Raw genomic sequence first — 20,300 nt, 5'->3', positions numbered from 1 at the left:
AAATCTCGTTGCGCCCAGAACTCTGCGGGGGTGGAGGGGTGGGGACGTGGGGACGTGGGGACAGGTTTGGTCAGTGAGTTTGTGGGGGAAGTGCCTGCAAGCCTGTGCTTTGCTCTGTGAGGCGATGGCCTCTGGGTCTGGGGTCTCCGGTCTGGGGTGCGGGGCTGTGCACACACGCCGAGTCCTGGGCCCTGGGTGGTTCCAGGCATCACACCGCAGAGGACCTGCCCTGGGGGGGGGTGGGGGGGGGGGGGTTGTCAGGAGAGGCCCCCTGGAGGTGGGCGGCGGGGCCTGGGTCTGTGAGGACGGTGGGCTCTCCAGCCCGTGCCTGAGCTTTCTGCTGAGGACTTTCTAGACTTTCCGTACGTTTGATGGCATTTAATGTATTCGTGGGGATGGGCACCCTACACGCGCTTATCTAGTTCGTCATCCCTAGAGCAACCCTAAAGGTCCCCATCAGCAGTCACTCCCTGCCCCTCCCCCAGCCCCCCGGCCCCCACGAGCCCCCCTCCTGTCCGTGGACGGGCCGTTCTGGACGTTTCACACACGTGGACTCACACCCCGCGTGGCCTCTCGTGTCGGATTCCCTCCCTGAGCGTCTTGTGTCCGGGGTCCGTCCTGGGGGTGGCGGGGGTGGGCGCCTCGCTCCTGCTCGCGGCTGAGCGATGTGCGCCTGCGCGGTGGATGCGCCTGAGGGGCGTGCGCGTGCGCGGTGGGCACAGTCGTCTGTGGACATAACGCGTGTGCGGTGGACACTGGGGTGGTTCCGGCTTGGAGGTTTGTGTGGCCGGCGCTGCCCTGGCCAGGCAGGTGCAGCCTTCCGTGTGGACGTGTTTTCAGTTCTCGCGGGCACGGCACACACCTGGAGTGGCACCGTGGGTTCGGCTGCTGGCCGGCGGCCTCCCGAGGGGCTGCCCGACCGCTCCCCCTGTACCTGCCGGCTGTGAGGGCCCCCCCCCCCCCCCCGTTCAGACCCCGGAGAGGCGAGGCGTCGGGGGGGCCGTCCGCAGAGCGGGCAGCGCTGGGCACGGGCCGGGGGCGTGCGTGGCGCCGGGTGGGCCGTGGCGTCCACTCTGGTGGGGCCTGTGCCCGGACGGGAGCCGCGGAGGTCTCCTGGGCTCTCTGCCCTTCCCCAGGGGCTGCGGGGCGCCAGGGAGAGCAAGGGGGCCTTGCGGGCACGTTCCAGCTGTGGCGCACCGCCCGGGGCTTCGTCCCCACCAAGAGGCGCGGAAGGGATGCGGGGCGGCGGGGACGGTCACGGCCTGGCCTTGCCGTGTAACCGAGCCCTGGCTCCTGCACGTGGTGGCTGCTCACTGCCGCCTCAGAGCCTGCGGCCCCCTGCACCCCTGCACCCCTGCACGGCGCCCCCAGGGCAAGCGCTCTCCTTCCCCACCGAGCGGAGCGGGGAGCAGGGTGTTCTGAGCCGTTCTCGCTGGCGCCTCCGCTGACGCCTCTGTTTTATGTCTTCAGGGAAATCCAGCTCCTGAGGAGATTACGGCACAAAAACGTCATCCAGCTGGTGGACGTGTTGTACAATGAAGAGAAGCAAAAAATATATCCTTCTGGTAGCCCGGCCCCTCTGCGAGCGCCGGGTCGGGGCTGCAGGGTCGAGCGGAGTTGTAGGGCCTGGGGACCCCAAACCTCCCTCGGTGACCCTGGGTGGTGGGCTGGCAAACCCCGGGGGGCTGCCGGGGCAGCACCAGCCGGAGGGCGGCCTTGTCCGGCTAGTGCCGCCTGCCAGGTCCGCATGGTGTCTTCCAATCTTCGGTTGTGAGGGCGCTGTGCCCTCCCTTCGCCCTGCGCTGGGAGTACGGGGTCCCAGGCCTCACCCCTAAGTCCGGGGGGCCTCGTGGAGGGCGCTCTCCTTGCGTCTGGCATTCCCGCCGCAGGGCACCTTGCCCTGCACGGCTGCTCAGTTTAGGGTAGGACGTGGGGTGGGGCGGGGCGGGGAGTGTCACTGCAGGGGTGCTTCACTGGCTGGTCCTTGGCTCTGCCCTTTTCTCTCTGGGGGAGGGCCCTGTGTCTTCAGGGCGGTGTGGGCCCCACCCCCCACCCCCCCCCTCCGCCCACCGCCGGCTCCAGCTCTAGGGGGCAGGTGGGGGGCGGGGCCTCAGGTCTAGCCAAGGGACTGATGTCTTTCCACAAAGGCGTCTGTCACTGACTTGCTGGGCACAGAGTGGCAGGCTTTCCAGCACGTGGCTCCTCTCCAGCATGGTGCACTCAGGGCCACCTCTGGGGGAGATGTGGCGGGGGGCCTCGACCTTCTCTCCTGCTGGCCTGAGACACAGCCGCTTCCGGCTTGGCCTGGCGGGCCCCCAGGCTTCCCTCCCCTCTGCCCACCCCGCCCCTCCCTCCTGCCCTGCAAGCTTTGTCTCCTCTTGGTGTGGGGCTTCCTGTGGGGCTAGGGGTGAGGCGGGAGCCCCTCAGGGTGTTGAGAGCTTCTTGTGGGCCGGAGGACTGAGCCCAGACTAGGCGACCACAGACCTCCACAGGTTGACCTGGGGAGGTCAGCGGAGGGGCAGAGGCGCCCTACGGGCTCTGCGATCTCTCTGCACACTACCGCTTGTGTTTGTTGATGCAGCCAGGCCGTCAGGCGCGGTTGGGGTCTTCTCCCCCAAACCCTTCCCGCGAGCGGCTGGCTGGCTGTTCCCAGGGGCAGGCCCTGCCTGGGGTGGCGGTCCCTGTCAGTCCGTGGTTTCCTCAGCCCCGCACGTATATGGTGATGGAGTACTGCGTGTGCGGCATGCAGGAGATGCTGGACAGCGTGCCCGAGAAGCGCTTCCCCGTGTGCCAGGCCCACGGGTGAGTGCTCGCCGCGGGGGCCCGTGGCTCCCCCCTCCCGTGGGGTCACCCACACTCGGGCCCGTCCCGCGTTCAGACGGGTCTTTCCGATCACCGGCGACATGAACGCTCCAGTGTGTTTTGAAGCTCAGCTTCGGGGGCCCAGTTTGCGGCCTGCCCGGCCCAGCGGCTGTGCCTGCCGACCCCTGGTGGGCTTGCTGCCTGACACTCTGGGACCTCCTGGTCCTTGAAAGGCCGAGGACAGTGACCTGAACTGCCACGGGTCAGCTGGCCCTCCCCGGGGAGGCACACCGCTCCAGCCCCGCTGCCGGCCTGTGTCGTGAGGGAAGGGGAAGCTGGCAGAGTGAGCCTGGGTCCCTGGCCCCCAAGGGGCCCCTTTAGGGCCATGTGGTCACGTCCAGGCAGGGTGATTGTGGGGACACAGCACAGCCCTCGGGCCGACGGGGAGCGCGGAGAGGGCTGCCTGGAGTGGGGCGGCAGCGGGGGCCAGGGAGCCCTCCTCGCCTTCCCCAGGTGGGACCAGGAATGGCTCCGATTGGTCAGCGTCCCTCCGGTTCCCTGCTGGGCCACCCATCCTGTCCTTTCTGTTTGCGGGGCCCGATGTCTCTGGTGCCGCGGGGTCACTCCCGGTGCCGAGGGGGACCCGAGGGGCAGGATCGAGGTTCCTGGTGGGGCAGGCCACAGAAGTCATGTCCCCCCAGGTACTTCTGCCAGCTGGTGGACGGCCTGGAGTACCTGCACAGCCAGGGCATTGTGCACAAGGACATCAAGCCAGGCAACCTGCTGCTCACCACGGGCGGCACCCTCAAGATCTCCGACCTGGGTGTGGCCGAGGTTGGTGCGCCTCCCTTAGCGCCCCGGGGGGCGGGAGGGGGCGCTCCCGCGGGGGCTGCTCCCTGAGGTCCGCCTGGCGATGCTGCAGGCCCTGCACCCCTTTGCCGAGGACGACACGTGCCGGACGAGCCAGGGCTCCCCAGCGTTCCAGCCCCCTGAGATCGCCAACGGCCTGGACACCTTCTCTGGCTTTAAGGTGGACATCTGGTCGGCTGGGGTTACTCTGTAAGTGCCCGTGGGCCTCGGTCCCCCTGCTTCACCCCCGCCAGGGGCCCCTCCTGTGCCCACCAAGGACTCAGGCCTGTTTGGGCTTCAGGCCTCTAGAACCGCCCCTCCTAGTGTGTCCCCCAGACACCGTTCCCGGGCTGTGCCGGGTGGCCAGAGTGCCAGAGAAACCGTGGTGCCAAGATGAGAAGCCCCCTGTGGGTAGGAGCAGAGGGGGCCGCCCCCCGCCTTGTGGGGTCCTCGGGATTAGCTGTGTGGGGGTGCACACGGCCGGGCCTTCCTCCTCGGTCGTGAGGGCTCGTACTGGTACGTTTGCCCCGGTTCACACCCCAGGGCCACTGCTGTTGTCTCGAAGCAAGTGTTTCTGTCCTGACTCTACGCCGTCACCCCGGAGGAGTCTCAGACCGTGTCCCCCAGTTCTGCTCGTCCGTCCCTCGGGGCACATCCCCGAGCACTTCTGCGTGAGCAGCGGTCAGCGTGGTGCCTGCCACAGAGGGCAGGCCCTAACTTTCCAGAACCTTCCCTCCTGCCTCTTGCAGGGCGGCTGCCGGCCGACATGGGTGTTTCGTTTCGTTTTATTTTTGTTTTTTAAGTATTTATCTGTTTTTGAGGGAGTGAGAGCAGAGGGGCAGAGGGAGACAGAGAGAGGGAAAGAGGGAGTCCCAAGCAGGCCCCGCACTGTCAGTGCAAAGCCTGACACGGCGCTCAGTCCCCCGAACCGTGAGACCACGACCTGAGCCAAAATCAGGAGTGGGACCTTTAAACGACTGAGCCACCCGGGCTCCCCTGTTTCGTTTTATTTTGTTGAGAGATCACTCCTACGCTGTAAGAGCCACCCTTTTAAGGTGTCCGGTGCAGTGGTTTCTGGTGTTTTCAGAGTGGTGCTGCCACCACCACCACCACCTATTCCAGAGCATTCCCGTCACCCAGTGTGAGGCCCTACAGGTGAGGGTGGTTTAAGGCTCCTGTGCCAGGCTGGTCCCAGGCTGGGGCTGCAGGAGAGGCCCCAACTGACCGGGCCTCTCTCCTTCCCCTTGGGGGCGAAGCTATAACATCACGACAGGCCTGTACCCATTCGAGGGGGACAACATCTACAAGTTGTTTGAGAACATCGGGAAGGGAGACTACACGATCCCGGGTGACTGCGGCCCCCCGCTCTCGGACTTGCTGAGAGGTGAGGCCCTCGGGACGGCACCTGTGGGGCTGGAGGTGTCGGGAACGGGCTGCCAGCGGGTGTTGGGGGTCCTGGGGGTTTTCTACAGACCACTGGCCTCTGGAGAGCTAGGTTTCATCTCTGCAGCCCCACGCCCCACATGCCCGGCCTGTTCCCCCCCCCCCCCCCCCCCCCCCCCCCCCCCGCCCAAGGAATGGGCCCAGTTAGTGGAGAGTGGCTGGCAGGATCAGCTTTGGAGGCTGAGGCTGAGGCTGAGGCTGGGAGGGGCATTGCTGACTTCCTTGGGCCCCACTGCCTGCTTGGGGCCTTGGTTCCACCCTCTTCTGGCCTGGCCCCCTAACCTCCCCCCCCCCCCCCCCCCCCCCCGCTGGTTTCTTCCTGCTGCGTGTACCAGGCTGTGCAGCAGGGGGCGCTGTGCATCCGACGCAGGGCCCTGGCCAGGGCGGCACCTCCCCTCCGCCCCGCAAGGGGCGGGGCTGCCACAGCTGGCCTCCTGGGGTTCCTCGATGTTTGTTTTCAGGGCCCGGTGGGTGACGATCTGGCTCATCCAGAGCACCCCCTCAGGTGTGAGTGGTACCTAAGAGTTGTCACCGAGATAGCGCCTTGGGGTCTGTCTCTGCCTGTAGTCCTTAGGCTCTGGCGTGTAACTGACTTTACGCTCGGCTCGCGTTGGATGTTCAGTTTCTAGACCTCCTGTGACTCCAGTTGAAGGAGTAGATTCACGTAGATTCGCGTTACTTCACGTGCTCTTGAGAGTTTCCCGATAGCTGAGGCAGGCCGGCGCTTACGTTTACGTTGAGATGAAACGAGGCTGGGGCCGAGGCTGGGGCTGCAGCGGCCGAACTCCAAGCGCTGGGCAGCCTGTGCGGCGCCCCCCTCCCTCTGGGGCCCTGCCCGGACAGCCACCCCAGGACCCGCGAAGGCGAAGGCGGCTGAGCGCGCAGCCCAGGGTGTTCTGGGAACGGGGGAAGCAGCTCTGCCCTGTTCCCGGTACGCGCTGTGGCCCAGCCCGCCTGCTGCTCAGACCTGGCCTTCTCCCCCCACCCCACCCCCCGTCCCCAGTTCTCCTTGGAAGCTCCTGGGCACTCTGGAGGAGGGTTGTGATGTCCACCCTCCTTGTCCTCGAGTGCGCCCAGAGCATGGCCCTCTCACCTCCCCTCACCCCCCACGAGGGCTTTCTTTTCCACCGAAGGTCATTTCAGACACGGCTGAGGTGGCAGACGGCGCACTTTCTCTTGACAGGCAGCGGCTGGTTGGCGGTTTCTCTAAAGGAAGCTTCCTTTGCTCGGTCCGTTACTGCCCTTACTTTTATCAGCGCTTGAAATAGCCCCCATCGGGGTGCTTACGTAGATGGCAGAGGGCATCAGTAGTCCGGTCCCTCACCTCCAAGGCATTTGCCCTAAGGCCGAGGTGGCCCCGGGGCTCATGGTCTGCAGATGCCCCTGCACTGCAGCCAGGCCTGGAGAGTACCATCCGGGCCCTGAGGCCTGGGGTCCGACCAGCTCTCCAGATCAAATCGCCGTGCAGTTTGGAGAACAAAGCTGTCCTCCGGGTGTGTGACGTGCCGAGCTCTCAGAGCTGTTCCCCCCCCCTCCCCCCCCCCCCCCCCCCCCGTGTGGAAGCTACAGGCTCTGGGGTGGGACCTGCCCCCCAGCGCCAGACCCTTGTGCGAACATCCACAGCGCGTCGCCCTCTTGGCCTCCGTTCTCTCCGGCTGCTGTCTCGGGGACCGTCTGTCTGGTCCTGGCTAGCAATGCTGACCGCTAGCGTCACCTGCCTTTTGCCGGCCGGGGGCCAGCAGAGAGTGGGCCTGCGTGCTTGACTTCCCCGAGCACACGGACAGGTTCTGCGTCGCTGCGGCGGGCCTGCCCTGCTCCCCGGCGGCTCTGGTGTCCACCTTCCTGCCGGCAGCCTCGTGGGGCCCGGGGCTGTGCGCACCCAGTGTTCGCAGTTATGGACTCTGCGTGTTGGCCCCATTGCCCGGGCCGGCCCTACTGGTGGAGGCCAGGCCTGTGGGGGGCTGGCCGGGGGCGGGGGGAGTGCCTGGAGCACCGAGCTGGGGCTCCCTTCACACATGCCCGCACCCCTTCTCCTGGGGGTGTCCTCTGGGCACAGGCTGACACGGGCTGGGGCTAGGGCCACGTCCCCAGCACTGACTCCCCACGCCCTGCTGGTCTGTCAGGGATGCTGGAATACGAGCCAGCCAGGAGGTTCTCCATACAGCAGATCAGACAACACAGGTGAGTGTCCCGTGTGGGGCCGGCCGTGGTGGTGGGGGTGGGTCTGGGGGCACGGGGGGTGCGCATGGTGGGAGTGAGTCGGGGGTTGGGGTGCAGGGGCTGTGCACGGTGAGAGAGTGGGGGGTGCACGTGGTGGGAGTGAGTGGGGGGCAGGGTTGGGTTATCTGGCTGCTCTCTTCCCCTGGCTTTTAGGCTGGGCCTGAAGTTGGGAGGTGCCCCGTGTTGAGGGCGGGGGAGCCCCTGCACTGTCCTGACCTGTGACTTCCACAGCTGGTTCCGGAAGAAGCACCCGCCATCAGAGGAGCCCGTGCCCATCCCGCCAAGCTCGGACTGCAAGGACCGCTGGCGAGGCATGACAGTGGTGCCCTACCTGGAGGATCTGCATGGCTGTGCGGACGACAATGGGGACGAGGACCTGTTCGATATCGAGGACGACATCATCTACACTCAGGACTTCACGGTGCCCGGTGAGTGCGGCCGCTTTGCGGCCTGGCCCAGGGGCCCCTGCCCACGGCAGCGGGGATCACATCCCCGGAGGGGACCCTCCTGTGTTCTGGGGAGTGCAGACCGCGTCCCGCCGGGCGGTGAGAGATGGGGGAAAGCCCCTCCGACGGCCCGAGAGGGTCCAGTGGCCCTCCTGGTGCCCGGCCGCCAGCCCTGATGCGTGTCGCCTTGCTTCCCCAGGTGGCGAGGAGGCGTCTGAGGCAGGGCTTAGAGAGGAGAGAGGCACGCAGAGGAGCCAGTGTTCAGACCTTTCTGGAGAGGAAGCTGAGGCCGGGGGCGTAGAGCAGCTCGGGGCATAGTGTAGCGCTGCTCCCCCCTCCAGTGCCGTAGAGGCCAGGCCTCGGCACCCCTGCCTCCCTCCTTAAGCCTGTGCAGCTGCCTGAGCGCCCCCCCCCAGCCCCTCCCCCACCCCCTTCCACAGCGCTCACAGCTCTGTTGTGTCCTGGGGCCAGCCTGTCGGCTCCTGTCATAAAGGTTTGCCACGCTGTGCGTGTGGGGGTGATGCCGGTCTCCCTTTGTGCTGGCTCGTTTGCCAGGGGTGAGGATTCTATTGTTGAAAGAATTGGCGTGTGGAGGTGGCCTGTGTGGTGGGTGGGCCCCCGGGAGACCCCACTGGGCAGTAACGCCGTGTGGGCCCAGCGCCGTTTTCCTGCCAGAGCCGGGGCGGGGATCATGGGTCCCACTCCTGTGGGGGGGCGTGCTTGGGGTTTCTGTGACAGCCCGTCGTGGCCGGCCGCAGGGTCATCTCAGAGCCAGCGCCTGCTGGACCCCGAGTTTCTGTGGCTTTGGCTCAGCCGTTTCCCTACCGGGTCCTGGGCCCCAGGAGTCCCGGGAGGTGACGTGTACGGAGTCCTAGCTCTGGGAGCCCTGGCCTTCAGAGCTTCTGTTTCCCGTGGAGAGTGAGAACAAGGCGTCCTGCCTCTCAGAGTCGCTGGGGTGTTGTGCCAGGAACTTGTGAGGGGCCCTCGCTGGTAGACAGTCTGCTGTCCCAGGAAGGCTGAGTGAGGACCCTGCCCAATCCCCAGAACCTCGCCAGACTATACTGACCGTGTATGTTGGCTCCCGTGTGCCCTTTGGCCCGTGTGAGAGGCCAGGGGCTGCCTTTGACGGGTAGGGGAGGGCGCACCCGAGGGCAGCTCTCCAGGCTTGGAGCCACGTGCCTGGCCGGACGATGTCGTCCATGTCAGAAGTAGCACAGTCCTGCTCCAGGACCAGTGGGGTTTTCTCCGACCTCCTGTGGGTCAGCGGTGGGCTGCGCTGGGGCCAAGATCCCTCCTCGCTTCAGTCCCGGTGGGGTGCTTCCACTCAGAGGCTCTCAGCTGCTTGGCCTCGGTCTCCCCGGACTGTCCCCACTGTGGAGGTCTGCCGCCCACCCTGACAGCTGGGTGCCGGGCCTCGGGCTGGGGTGGAGTGGGTGCTTGCCGGCTGTGCCCCAGTCCCTTGAGGGCAGGGAGGCCGGGTCCTGTGCCGCCTCAGCCACAGCTGCTGTGCCGGTGGCTGGGTTCCTGGTGGTCTGTGCAGAGCTGCCCCCGCCCCCCCCATGGCCCCTCCTCCATCAGAGCAGGGTTCCTGGCCCCCTCAAGGGCTTTCCTCAGCAGGAGCCTGTCAGCAGTGAGGAGCTCTGACCTAGGATGCTATGTTCCAGAAGCTGCTGTCAGGCAGTGGGACTCTTGGCCCAGAGGGGGCTCTGTGCTGGGGAAGAGGTAGGCTGGCGGCAGCCGTGGGCAGCTTTCCACCTGTGTCGCAGGAGGGCGGACTGTGGACAGCAGGCCGATTCTCCATGTGCACTGAATGAGCCACTTGGGCCCTGGCAGGTTGGCCAGCTCCTATGCGCCTTCCCCTCCCCTGCCCCCGCAGCTCAGGCAGGCAGCCCCAGGCCCATGGCTCCACGGAGGCCAGCAAGGGCTGGTGCCACCCAGTTGAGAGTAGGGACCGGCAGGCCCTGGGCCCCGATCTCTTCATCCCGTGCCCGGCACGGGGAGTCGAGGCTGGCGTTCGTGGGAGAGATGCCTGTCGCACACCTGGCCTGAGCCCAGCCCCTCCCAAGCCCCGAGGGCCCAGCCTGGTGTGGCCTCTGCGAACAGGCCAAGCCCAGGGCCCTGTGCCCCAGGTCCCCGGTCCCTTCCCCGTGTGCTGGGGTGGATGGTGAGCACTCAGCCCACCTGGTGCAGACACCCGGCTCAAACCTGAGCAGGCAGGTGAGCGTGGGCTGGGCCCCCACCTCGGTGGGCTCCCTCTAGCCAGATGAGGGGCCCTGTGGGCGGGGCCGGGGCGGGACAGGCGGTGCAGGAGGTGGAGGAGCCCGGCGGGGCAGAGAGGACCTAAGCCCAGGCAGGCGGAGACGTAGCCTGCAGGCTGGGGGGCCCTGGGGGTGTTGGTCTTGGGCCCCCATCAGCCCACACTCGCCTTCTCCCTCCTAGGACAGGTCCCAGAAGAGGAGGCTAGTCAGAACGGGCAGAGCCGGGGCCCGCCCAGAGTCGTGTGCGTGAACGGCACGGAGTCGGCGCAGCTGAGCGCCAAGTCGAAGGTGGAGCGCCGGGCCAGTGCCGCCTCCAACCCCACCCGCAAGGCCTGCTCGGCCAGCAGCAAGATCCGCCGGCTGTCGGCCTGCAAGCAGCAGTGAGGGTCGCCGCCCGCAGGTAGGCCGCCTCGGGGACCCGGGGGGGATGGGACGCACCGAGGGCACCGGCCCACCACTGCTGACCAGGGCCGGTTCTGCCCTTCACCGTTCTGTCGGTCTTCGTCCACCGCCACCAGCATCTGGGCCAGAGGTAGAGGAACTCACTTGCTCTAGGACCCTGGCTGGGGGTTCGGGGGTGGGGGGTGGCTTGGGCAGCAGCATCTGCGAGCAGGAGGTGGGCCCCTCACAGGAGCCGCCTGTCCTGCCAGCCCTGGGTGATGCTAGACTCAGCCCAGAGGTGTATGAGGCGCCGGGTGGCCGGGTGGGAGGTTGGGACGTCTTGGGTTTGGCTCGCGCTGTCACCCTGGTGGCCGCTCGGCCTCCTCCACTTCCTCTTCCTGCTCCTGCCTGCCCCAGTCCAAGAAGGTGTATGTGGAGGGGAATCAGGCCCCAGGGGTGCAGGAGAGCTCATCGTCTGCTCAGGGTGCAGGCGGGGTGCCCTCTCCCAGGGTGCTGCCCCGCCCCCCCTCAAGTGGCCCTGGAGTGCTTATCTGCCAGCATCAGAACCAGCCAGGCAGGCTGAGAACTGCTTCTTTAGGGAGGCCTGGCTCTCTCTGTGGAGGGTGGTGCTTAACCCCAGTGGGCAGGGAGTGAACTACAGGGTGGCCCCTCAAACCAGTGCGACCTTGCCTGGTCTCTCTGGACGCCTGACAGCTCCGTGTGACCAGGCCTCAGTTTCCCCCGCCCTGTCAGCAGGCCCCAGGGTGGGCCCTGCCTCCTGAGATACAGAATGTGTTTGCTGGCCCAGGAGTGACCCATCTGTTCCCGTCTGCAGCCCGTCTCATCCAGGTGCCACGGCCCAGGTCCTCAGTCTTCCCATCGACTGCTGGCCCACGTCTGCTGCCCAGAAAGGCCGCCACCACACCCTCCTTGCCGACTGCCCCTCAGGAATCCAGGGGTCCTGGAGGGCCATGGCTGGGGGACAGCAGGGACTGGGGACTGGCCTTCCCCTCATGGCCAGTGAACACGGCCTCTCATTGACTTTGCAGCCCTGTGCTGAGCCCCCTCCCCGGGCCTCGGGAGGAGGGAGAGCGCCGGCACTCGGGCCCCGCGGGAAGCCCCTGCCATGCACTTTACGTTCAGACTACTGGTCCTCGCCCCACCCCTGACTTCTTTTTACTCTGCTCCACGTTAGCGCCTCCCACACCTAGTGATGTGTTCAGACAAACCACAGCCACAGCAGGAGCCAGTAGAACAGGGCCGTCAACCAAGATGCATGCCCAGAGCCCAAGGGAGCCAGGCGGCTGCCTTGTCTTTGTTGTTCGGTTGGTTCCTTTTCCTTTTTCTAAGAAAAAATAAAGCAGGTGGATTTGAGCTGATTGTGAAGGGTGTTTGGGAACTGTTGGGTGGTCCTCTCATGGGCTTCACAGCCCGGGGGGCAGGCTGGGCTCTGCAGGTCTTGCCGGCTGGCAGGTGGTCGGGTGGTGGGAACTGGGGCTTCCGAGGGGGTCTATCTTTGGCCACGCTGGACCGGAGTCCCCTCAGTGGTGACCGGTCTCCCCGAAGCTCCCCAGGGCCCTGGGCTCCCCAGTGCAGCAGCCGGGGGGGCCTGATCACAGGACCCTGACCCTCTTTCCAAGTTCTCTGTGCCCCTGGGTCCCCAGAGAAAACCCGAACTAAGCAAGAGTGTGCAGTAAATCTTTATAATCAACCAGAAAACAAACACAAGAAACCCCATCACTGGATGGTACACAGACGGCACGAAGCTCCGAGGGGAGGGGCGGGGTGGGGCGACTCGGCCGCAGGCGAGGGCTGCCCCATCTTTTGGCAATAAATAAAGCTTGGGAAACTTGAAACCTTGGCCGTTTGGGTTTTGTGTCTTAAAACATGACAGAGTTCCGGCTGCTCTTTGGACGGTGCACCTGCGGGGCGGGCGGGCGGGCGGCCCACTCACATGCTTTGGGTGGGCGTGGGAACTCGGCGGGAAGGGGTGGCGGTGAGGCGTTGTTTATTGCTCGGAGGGGGCGCAGACTGCCGCGAGCACATGCCGCAGTGAGGTAAACAGCTTCAGGGGTTTGGCGGCTGCGGCCTCCACCCGACCTGCGCTGCAGAGCTGCAGAGCTGCAGAGCCGGCGCCGGCCGGCCCCGATCTCTCCGGAGCCCCGGGCCCTCGAGGGCCCGCGCATGCGCCCTGGGAAGGCCTTCAGCGCGTGCAGCCCAGACACGCCTCGAGGCTCCACTGGTCCTGGTAGGGGCGCCCTGCGCATGCGCCGCCCCGCCCCGCCCGCCCCTGCCCCAGGGAGCAGGTCCTGCGCGAGCGCCTCCCGGTGCTCTGTGCCCGAGACGCCACCACTCAGAGGCTGCTGTCTAGGGTGGAAGGCAGGTGAACGTTCTCCCCCGGAGCCCGAAGAGGAGAGCCTGCCTCGCCCCCTCCAGCTGAGCCAGGGCCCTGCAGCCTCGCGCTTTGGGAAGCCACAGGGCACCTGCTAAGTGCCCGACGGGGACCGTGTGCGCGTGCCCACCAGAGGCAGCTCGAGGGTGTCATGAGGACGCGAGCACGCGCACGTGGGGGCGGCCAGAAGACCTGCGCGCGTGCGCGCGCGAGGCCCCGCGGCCCCAGCGCTCGCGCCCTGGAGCGTCGCGCCCCAGGCGGGTCCCGCGGCAGGGGTCCCGGGCGGCGCCGGAGAAGCTGACGAGGTGGGTGCAGGAGGCAGGGCTTAGGCAGGGCTGTGGTCGGGAGACGTGGGCGCGGCGGCGGCCAGCGTGGGAGCGGTGGCGATGGGCTGGGCGAGGCGCGGCGGGAAGAGTCTGTCATCGAGGCCAGCCGCCAGCTTGTCCAGCAGCGTCCCCGGGGGCCCGACGCACAGGCCCGAGCCGGGGCAGGTGCTGCTGCCACCGCCGGGCTCCTCCTCGATGACCGGGATGGCGGGCGCGGCCGGTTCGTCGCCCGCGCGGCCCTCTGGGGGGCAGTCGACGCTGTCGCCTCGGCGCAGAGGCGCGCGTGTGGGGCGGGAGTCGGCCCCGAAAGGGGCCGCGGGCGGGGCAGGGGTCGTGGCGCGCGCGCCGGGGTCGCTGTGCTGCCGGCCGCGCTGCTGCCACTGCTTGCGCGTGTGGGGGTGCGCGCGCGCGCGATGGCGCGTGGCGCAGGGCAGCGTGTCGTCGAAGTGCGGGTCGTGGCGCAGGAACTCGTGGAAGAGTGCATCCGTCTTCTCGTCAATGCTGTAGTCGCGGCGCGGGGCGCGGCGGGGCCAGGCGCGCGGGCTGCGGGGCCGGACGGGCGCCTCGGTGGGCGCCGGCGCCCCCTCGAAGCTGGTGCCCACAGTGGCCGTGCGGCCGGCGCTGGTGAAGGAAGAGCGCTTCTCGGACGCGCTGAGGAGCCCGTCCTCGCCGGCGCCGCGGCCCTCAATGCTGGCGTAGCCGCTGTCCATCTGCAACAGCTTTCGCGGGCCTCCCGCCTCGCTGTCTGCCGGCCGGGGGGTGGGGGGCGGCGAGGGTGGTGGGAAAGTGGGCACGGTGGTCCCGGAGCCCGAGCCCGAGCTGTCGCCGCTGCGCACCGAGTCGCGGTCGTTGCCACTGCTGCTGTGGTCCGAGGCGGCAGCCGCGTGCAGCTCAAGAGAGGCTCGCAGGCTCCAGATATCCCGGTAGGTGGTCTGGGCCTGCTCTGGCCCCGAGTCCCGCTCACCATCAGATTCCTGCTGCTGCTCAGGCCCCGCACCACCACTGCGCTCGGGGGGAGACTCGGGGCTCGCTCCTCCCGCGGCGCCCGCCTCCTCCGCTGCCTCTAGCCTGCAAGCCAGGCCGCAGCAGTCAAGAAGGCTGTGTGCGCCCCTGCACGTCCTCCCCAGCCACCCTGCCTCTGGGTCCGGAAGGGTGGGCGCCGGTGGGGACCCCCTAGGCTCGGCCAGGCTCTGCGGAGAGCGGATTTTAAGAAAATGCTGGCGGTCCCTGTTGCAGGGGGTGGTTTCTGGATCAACCCCAAGCCTTCCTGGCACCTGCCTTTCAGTCGTGGCTTTTTTTTTTTTTTTTTTTTTTTTTTTTTTTTACAGTATCTGACCCAAGCACCTGCTGGCGTTGCAGGTGGCTGGCGCCTCACCCACAGAGTAGCCTTCCCCTGTGGCGCTCCCCTCTTCCTAACACCTCAGTGGAGGAGGAAGTGGCTGGGACGGACGGGGCCGGGCGGGAGTCCAGCTCGGCCCCTACTCCCCAGCGGGACTACTCAGGCAGCTTCACCACCGCAGTACCTCGCTCGGTCTGCGGGGCTGGGGGAGGGGGTACTGCTGGCAGAAGTACCCACAATTTCTGAGAAGAGGCCGTCCAGCTCTCAGGAACATGGGCAGGAAGGAAGGGGCACCAGGCCACAGTGGACCCCTCGGGGCCGTGGACTCTACCAGGAAGCAGTAATATCCAAGCAGGCACACGCCCCTGGCAGCCCTGCCCGGGCAGGCGTCCTGTCCTGGGGACCCTGTGGCCATCGTCCAGGGCCCCACCTGCCCCTCTGCCCTTACCCAGTCTCCCCCAGTTTCCCTCTTCCGGTCCTTGCTGGAGAGGTGGCCCCAGTGAGGCAGTCTCCAGGAGGGACAATGGAGCTGGAAGGATGTGGTAGGTCTGCAGGGTGGGGAAAGCCCTCCCCAGGCCACTTGGCGGGGGACTGGGTGGGGCAGGGGCCCACAGGTCCACCCCTGACGCTTCTAGCTACTACAAAATACCTGCCGAGAGCGGGGGATGGGCTGGCGGGGCTGGCCAGAAAGGGACGGGGGGGCGGGAAGGCCACCGTGTCGCCTGCGCCGGCGATGTACTGGATGAAGTCCATGTGGGGGGCGTCCCCCTCCTCCTGCTCGGTGCTCTCGCTGGCTGCCCGCTGCCGCTGGAAGTGGTGCCGCTTGGGGGAGCCTGTGCAGAGGAAGGCGCGTCAGCCTGCCCGAGTCCCTCCCGGCCCCGGGCTCAAGGAGCGGCCTGGGTCAGGGGTGCGCTGAGGTGCCGTGGCGGTAGCGGGGCCCCCAAGCAGCTCTGGCCACGAAAGCACGGCCGGAGCAGGTCTGCACTGGACACCTGGAGGCGGGTGCCGCTGAGCCAAGAGCCAGAAGCCGGGACACGTGGGAGGATGAGGGACAGGCTGGCGGGGGCCACGGAGGGGAGGGAGGGGAGGCCTCTTCTGCCAGCTCGACCTCCACCCACGGGCCCCCTGGAGGGCCTAGGCGCAGCCCCAGTGGGAAAGGGGACAGTCACCCGGCAAACAGGCCCCAGGCACTTGCACACCCATGCCTGACTCCAATCACCCTCGGGGACCACGGGCTCCGTCTCAGCTCCCAACGGCAGGGCAGTAGGCCGCCTTCCCCGCCCAGGAGCGCCTCGGCCAGAACTCGCTCCTCCTCCCCTGCAGCACTTCTCTCCTGACCCCAGGACCCCCCACCTCCACAGCACCGCCTGTCCCGGCTCAGCTCCCTTGGGCACGGGCCTGTTGGTACCCGCGGCTCAGGGTGGCCACCTCCCCACCCCCGACACGTGCTCCTGCTCTGGGCTGAGGATAAGAAGGCCCTATAGCCAGGGCTCCACGAGACCAGAGGTCTACAGGACGGAAGAGCTGCCGCGTTAGCTCGGGGGTGGGTGCACTACGGCTCGCAGGCCAGATGGGCCCACGACCTATCATCCCGAAGACCGTTTCGCCCCGGCCCATCCCTGCGTTCGCTTAGACACGCAGTCTGTGGCTGCTCCCACACCGCCCGGCCAGACAGACCACGGATCCAAAACCGCTACGGTCTCGCAGCTTGCAGAAAAAGCTCACCCATCTCGGCCGTGGTCTGACGGTGCCCCTGCTTTCCTGGAGCAGAGCGCACGGCCCAACCAGCTGTAAGCCCTGGGGCAAGATGCCCAGTGGCCAAGGGGTGCTGCTGGCCAGCCCGGGGCAGGAGCCCGAGGCCCCTGGGGAGCAGTGACCCCTCCCTGTGCAGAACCTCACACTTACGTAAGGCTGCCCGGGGCTGTACTCTCCGGGCCCTGGTCTCTACCCAGGGCCGCCGCTCACCTCTTGTGTCCAGACTAGATGCCCGCTGGCTGGGGTCCAGCTTCCATTTCTTGACCTTGAAGTACGGGCTGGCCCCGTCCAGGCTGGTGTGGCGCCGCAGGCGGGTGAAGAAATGCAGGACAGGTCCTGCCCCGGAGCCTGGACCTGCCTCCTCGGGTCCCCCTGTGGCCCCTGACCCGACGGGCTTGGTGCTCCGGGCGCCTGCATCCGCCTGGAAGGAAGGAGGGAGGCGGTCAGGCACAAAGACCCTCCCAGTGCTGCCCCAGCCTGGGCCGCAGCTCTGCGCGCCCCCCTCCCCACCCCCAGTGCAGAGGGGGGAACACACAGCTCTCAGCGGGTGGATGGCAGCTGGACTAAGCTCAGGGGTTCAGCCAGGCGCTGGGCAGCTCTGTGGTCCCCAGCCCCGGACAGACGGGCTCCTGAGGACGAGTGTCCGAGAGCACGCGTCCCTGGTCTGACGAGTGCCCCGCACGTGTGTTCTACGCCCCGCCAGCCCCTCTCCCTCCCACGCAGGGGGACCGGGCAGGAGCAAGGGAAGCCATGGCAGGGGGGAGGCCACAGGCTGACCTCAGTCCTGGAGTGGGGCAGGGAGGGGAGGGGCCGCTCGGGGGCCCTCACCCAGGCGCCTTCCCCGGAGTCGCTGGACGCCAAGGGGCTGATCTCGAAGTCGGCAGGGCCCGCGGCCGAGTTGTAGGGGTCACCTGGCAGGGCGGAGCTGGGGCCCACAGAGCGGCCGGTGAGGGCCTTCCCCGGGGGCTGGGGGAGGAAGCAGTAACAGGTCAAAGAGCACGGGTGCGTGAGGGGGAGCGCTGGACCCACAGCCCTCTGTGCACCCCAGCCAGGCGCCCCCTCCCTGTCCTGAGGTGCGGGGGCCCAGCCCAGAGGGTGGGTGTCCCGCCCGCTGAGCACCAGGCTGGCGGCCGCCCGCACGCTCACCTGGAATATGGCGAGACTGGCCTTGGGGGCGGCAGCGGCGTGGGGGGGGGTGGTGGCGCTGGCTTCACCCAACTCGCACTCGTGGATGGTGATGATCTTGAGGGGTGGCAGGTGCAGGTGGGTGAGGCGGGCATTCTTCAGGTGGTGGAAGTCCCCCTCCGTCAGGGTGTACCTGTGCCCGGCACGCCTGCCCGTCACCACGCCAGCCGGCCCCCCCGTGTTCAGCCCGAACCCCCGAGCCCGCCCCTGCTGCCGTCCCTGTTGGTTTGGGGTCGGGGGCGGAAGGCAGGACCCGACTCCCAGGGAGCCCAATCGCAGGGCATCAGGCTCCCACCCCTCCCCGGGGACTGGCTCCCTTCGTGCCGCGCCACTCCTTACCGGCGCCCCTTGTCCTGTGACTTCCGACTCTGCTCAAACAGGGCTGCTTCGTTGAAGGACACCCGGCGGCCCGTGGAGCTGGTGGACAGGAAGCGTTCCGTCTCCGCGTCCTGGCCCTCGGGGTCCTCCCCCCTGAAGTCAGGGTCTGCGAGGAGAGCCGAGAGGGTGGGCCCCGGGCGGGCCTCGCCTGGTGCTGGACCGGCGACTGGCTGGGGGGTGGGTCGGGGAAGGGTCGAGGGGTGGGGCCCGACTGAGCGCTGGGAGGGGGCAGGGGCGAGGTGGGCACTCACACATCCGCTCACACACTCACTCGCTCAGCACGCGCCTGTGAGCACCTACGCGGGCTCTAAGGAAACAGAGATGAGTCGGAATCGAGCTGCGCCCAGTCTGGTGGGGGAGACAGACAGACACAGCCGGTCAGGCGGCCCAAGGGGGCGGGCAGGAGGGCGGGCAGGTGGGCAGGGGTCAGAGCCTGGCGGGGGCGCCGCACCTTGGGCTGGATGAGCGCTGCTGTCCAGGTACGTGGTGGTGGTCTTCTCTGCTTCCTCCATGGCTCTGGGGAGAGACCGCGGGGGGGCCCCAAGGTGGGACGGGGCAGGCAGACAGTGCTGCCCGCAGCCCAGGCAGCCCGCACTCACCCGGCCCCACACAGGCCCCCGGATGCCCGGAGCAAGCGCAAGCCCTCGCGCACGTCCCCCTCCTCCCCACCCCCCGCTGGCGCTCCCAGGGGGGCCCCTCGGCTGGGTGGGCTGCACACCTGTTGAAGCGCCGGTGGACCTCCCAGCAGCGCCTGCACAGGAGCAGGACTCCGGACAGCACCACGAGAGTGCCACCGACAAAGAGCGACAGGACCACCACCAGCAGCACGTAGTTGTTGAGGATGGGGTCAGGCTCCGCCTGTGGGCCGGCAGGGGTCAGGACCGCTGGGGGCGGCCTCCGGAGGCCCGCCCCGCCCAGCCCAGCAGCCCCACTCTGGGCCCCCTCACTCACGGTGGGGCTGCTGGTGGTGTTGTCCCACCTCGAGGTCAGGGCAGCCGTGGCGGCGGTGCTTGCGGCGGCGGTGGCCATGGTGGGCGTGGGCTGCATCTTGAAGCTAGGAGGGGGGGCGGGGGGAGGTGGGGGGGCGGGGGGACAGGGCGTGCTCAGACCAGCTCCTCCGCCTGCTCTCCCTCCCGGCTCCCAGGGAGAGGGAGTGGGAGTAAGAGTCCACAGGGGGGCGGTGACTCACGGAGAGGTGGAGGAGAGCCCCGGGGCAGCCCCCACCCTGCTTAGATCGACCCCGGGACCTCCGTTTCCCCCTGCTCAAAACGGGGGAGGCGTCTGCTCTCCACCACCTCCCCAGCCGGTGGGGCCGGCCCGGCGAGCTGGCCGGGAAGCCTGCCCGGAAAAGGGGAAGCACTCCTAGGAGGCATAGGGAAACTGAGGCTGTCAGCTCGCTCCCGCGAGACCCAGGAGCCCTGCCTGCCCCCTCACGGGAGAGGAAGGGGCTGCCCCAGCGCAAGAGGCTGGTTCCGCGGTAGCGGTACAGGGACCGTGGAGGGGGGCGGAGGCACGGAGCTCAGGGACTACCAAGTCACGACTCCCGGAGGTAGCTGTCCCCCCCCGCCCCCCCCCCCCGGTGCTAGGGGGAGCGAAAAGGCCAAAGAAGGCGCATGTGTTCCCAGCCCTGAAGAATCTGGTTCCCATGGCGACCGAGCCAGCGGGCCGAGAGGGGAGGGGGAAGTGGGGGGGGGGGGGGTTGCCAGGGAGCACTGGGGAGAGGAGGGGGCGCGGGGGAGGGAGGCCTCCTGCAGGGCGGCTTGAGCCGGTCCTGGGCGGCAAGATGGCTGCTGCAGCGGCCTCCCCGCCGGTGCCCAGCGCGGGGCCCGGCGCCTCGGCGGGCGAGCAGGCCAGCCTCCACCTCTGCCTGGCGCTAGGAGTAAACTGAGGCCGGGGACGGGAGCTCAGCCCTCGGCAAAGGGACTGCTCGCACGTTGCACCTGACGGCCCTCCCCAACGCCAGCTCCTCCCGGTGGGAAGGACCGGGGACTGCACTCCGGGATCTCAGCGAGCAGAGGCCGGGCCGGGATGACCAGCAGCGCTCAGCAGGCAGGGCGTGCGTTCGGTCCTTCCCCAGAGGAAAGAGGGAATCTGTACACAGGCTCCCGCGTCCCCGACGCTTTCGGGTTTAACCCCACTCGACAGCGGGTGTAAAGAGGCCCAGAGACGGGGGGCGGTGGGCACTGGCGAAACCCAGGTGTTCTCAGCGCCGCGGTCCGAGAACGGCCCGGCTCCCGGGTATCCTCTGGGGGAGGGGGCGCGCATAAGTAGGTCGGGAAATGAGTTCCGGCTGTAGGGGGAGGGGGCAGGAGCGCAGGGACCGTGACAGGAGACCAGAAAAGATGGCAGGAGGCCGAAGGGGAAGAGAGGTGGACTGGCGGGGGTAGGCGGGGACCGGAGCCGAGGGCGGACGCTCCCCACGGGCCCGCCCCTGAGGTCCAGCCGGGCCTCCCCGAGCTCGCTCGCCACCGCGCCCATCCCCGCGCCCCCGGCCGACCCCGGGGACGAGCATGGCGAGCCCTGGAG

The 20,300-nt window shown here is 68.0% G+C and overlaps 2 protein-coding genes across 12 annotated transcripts in view; one reads left to right on the top strand and one right to left on the bottom strand.

Annotated features, from left to right (window-relative positions):
* STK11 (serine/threonine kinase 11) overlaps positions 1–11,773 on the top strand; it is a 19,291-nt gene extending 7,518 nt beyond the window's left edge. The window contains exons 2-11 of one of the 4 annotated variants that reach the window (XM_058728580.1): positions 1,471–1,554; positions 2,713–2,802; positions 3,504–3,636; positions 3,725–3,861; positions 4,908–5,035; positions 7,218–7,275; positions 7,546–7,742; positions 7,960–8,001; positions 10,200–10,418; positions 11,235–11,773. In XM_058728580.1, coding sequence (XP_058584563.1) covers positions 1,471–1,554; positions 2,713–2,802; positions 3,504–3,636; positions 3,725–3,861; positions 4,908–5,035; positions 7,218–7,275; positions 7,546–7,742; positions 7,960–8,001; positions 10,200–10,402 — 1,072 coding nt within the window. In that variant the 3' untranslated portion in view covers positions 10,403–10,418; positions 11,235–11,773. Of the gene's footprint in view, positions 1–1,470; positions 1,555–2,712; positions 2,803–3,503; positions 3,637–3,724; positions 3,862–4,907; positions 5,036–7,217; positions 7,276–7,545; positions 7,743–7,959; positions 8,269–10,199; positions 10,419–11,234 lie in introns of those variants that run through there. The other 3 variants (XM_058728581.1, XM_058728583.1, XM_058728582.1) reach the window with 3 other exon arrangements.
* Positions 11,774–12,525: 752 nt separating this feature from the next.
* Positions 12,526–19,549, bottom strand: CBARP (CACN subunit beta associated regulatory protein). Of its 8 annotated transcripts, XM_058728575.1 has the most exons (10): positions 18,726–19,429; positions 18,493–18,632; positions 18,226–18,290; positions 17,736–17,880; positions 17,358–17,529; positions 16,989–17,177; positions 16,422–16,632; positions 15,106–15,289; positions 14,905–14,985; positions 12,526–14,185 (listed from the first exon to the last, which is right to left on the bottom strand). In XM_058728575.1, exons 1-10 carry the CDS (start codon positions 18,819–18,821, stop codon positions 13,117–13,119), a joined length of 2,352 nt encoding a protein of 783 aa, XP_058584558.1. In that variant the 5' UTR covers positions 18,822–19,429; the 3' UTR covers positions 12,526–13,116. The 8 variants fall into 8 exon arrangements, with proteins under 8 accessions (XP_058584558.1, XP_058584557.1, XP_058584559.1 ...); XM_058728574.1 differs by having other exon boundaries at positions 14,905–15,289; positions 16,989–17,136; positions 17,358–17,453; positions 18,726–19,549; XM_058728576.1 differs by having other exon boundaries at positions 14,905–15,289; positions 17,040–17,136; positions 17,358–17,453; positions 18,726–19,549.
* Between the last annotated feature and the right edge of the window lie 751 nt (positions 19,550–20,300).

This window comes from Neofelis nebulosa, chromosome 4 (genome assembly GCF_028018385.1).
Source record: "Neofelis nebulosa isolate mNeoNeb1 chromosome 4, mNeoNeb1.pri, whole genome shotgun sequence".
NCBI lineage: Eukaryota > Metazoa > Chordata > Mammalia > Carnivora > Felidae > Neofelis > Neofelis nebulosa.
Note: the sequence above shows the minus strand (reverse complement) of the source record. Positions and strands in the feature narration are given on the sequence as shown.

Bases quoted from the DNA above. Each gene is read 5' to 3' on its own strand.
- CBARP (XM_058728572.1), bottom strand. From the start codon at position 18,821: ATGCAGCCCACGCCCACCATGGCCACCGCCGCCGCAAGCACCGCCGCC. The intron at 18,291-18,492 runs GTGTGCAGCCCA...GTCTCTCCCCAG, and splicing joins GTCCACCGGCGCTTCAACAG to AGCCATGGAGGAAGCAGAGA. The intron at 17,881-18,225 runs GTGCGGCGCCCC...CTCTCCTCGCAG, and splicing joins CAGCGCTCATCCAGCCCAAG to ACCCTGACTTCAGGGGGGAG.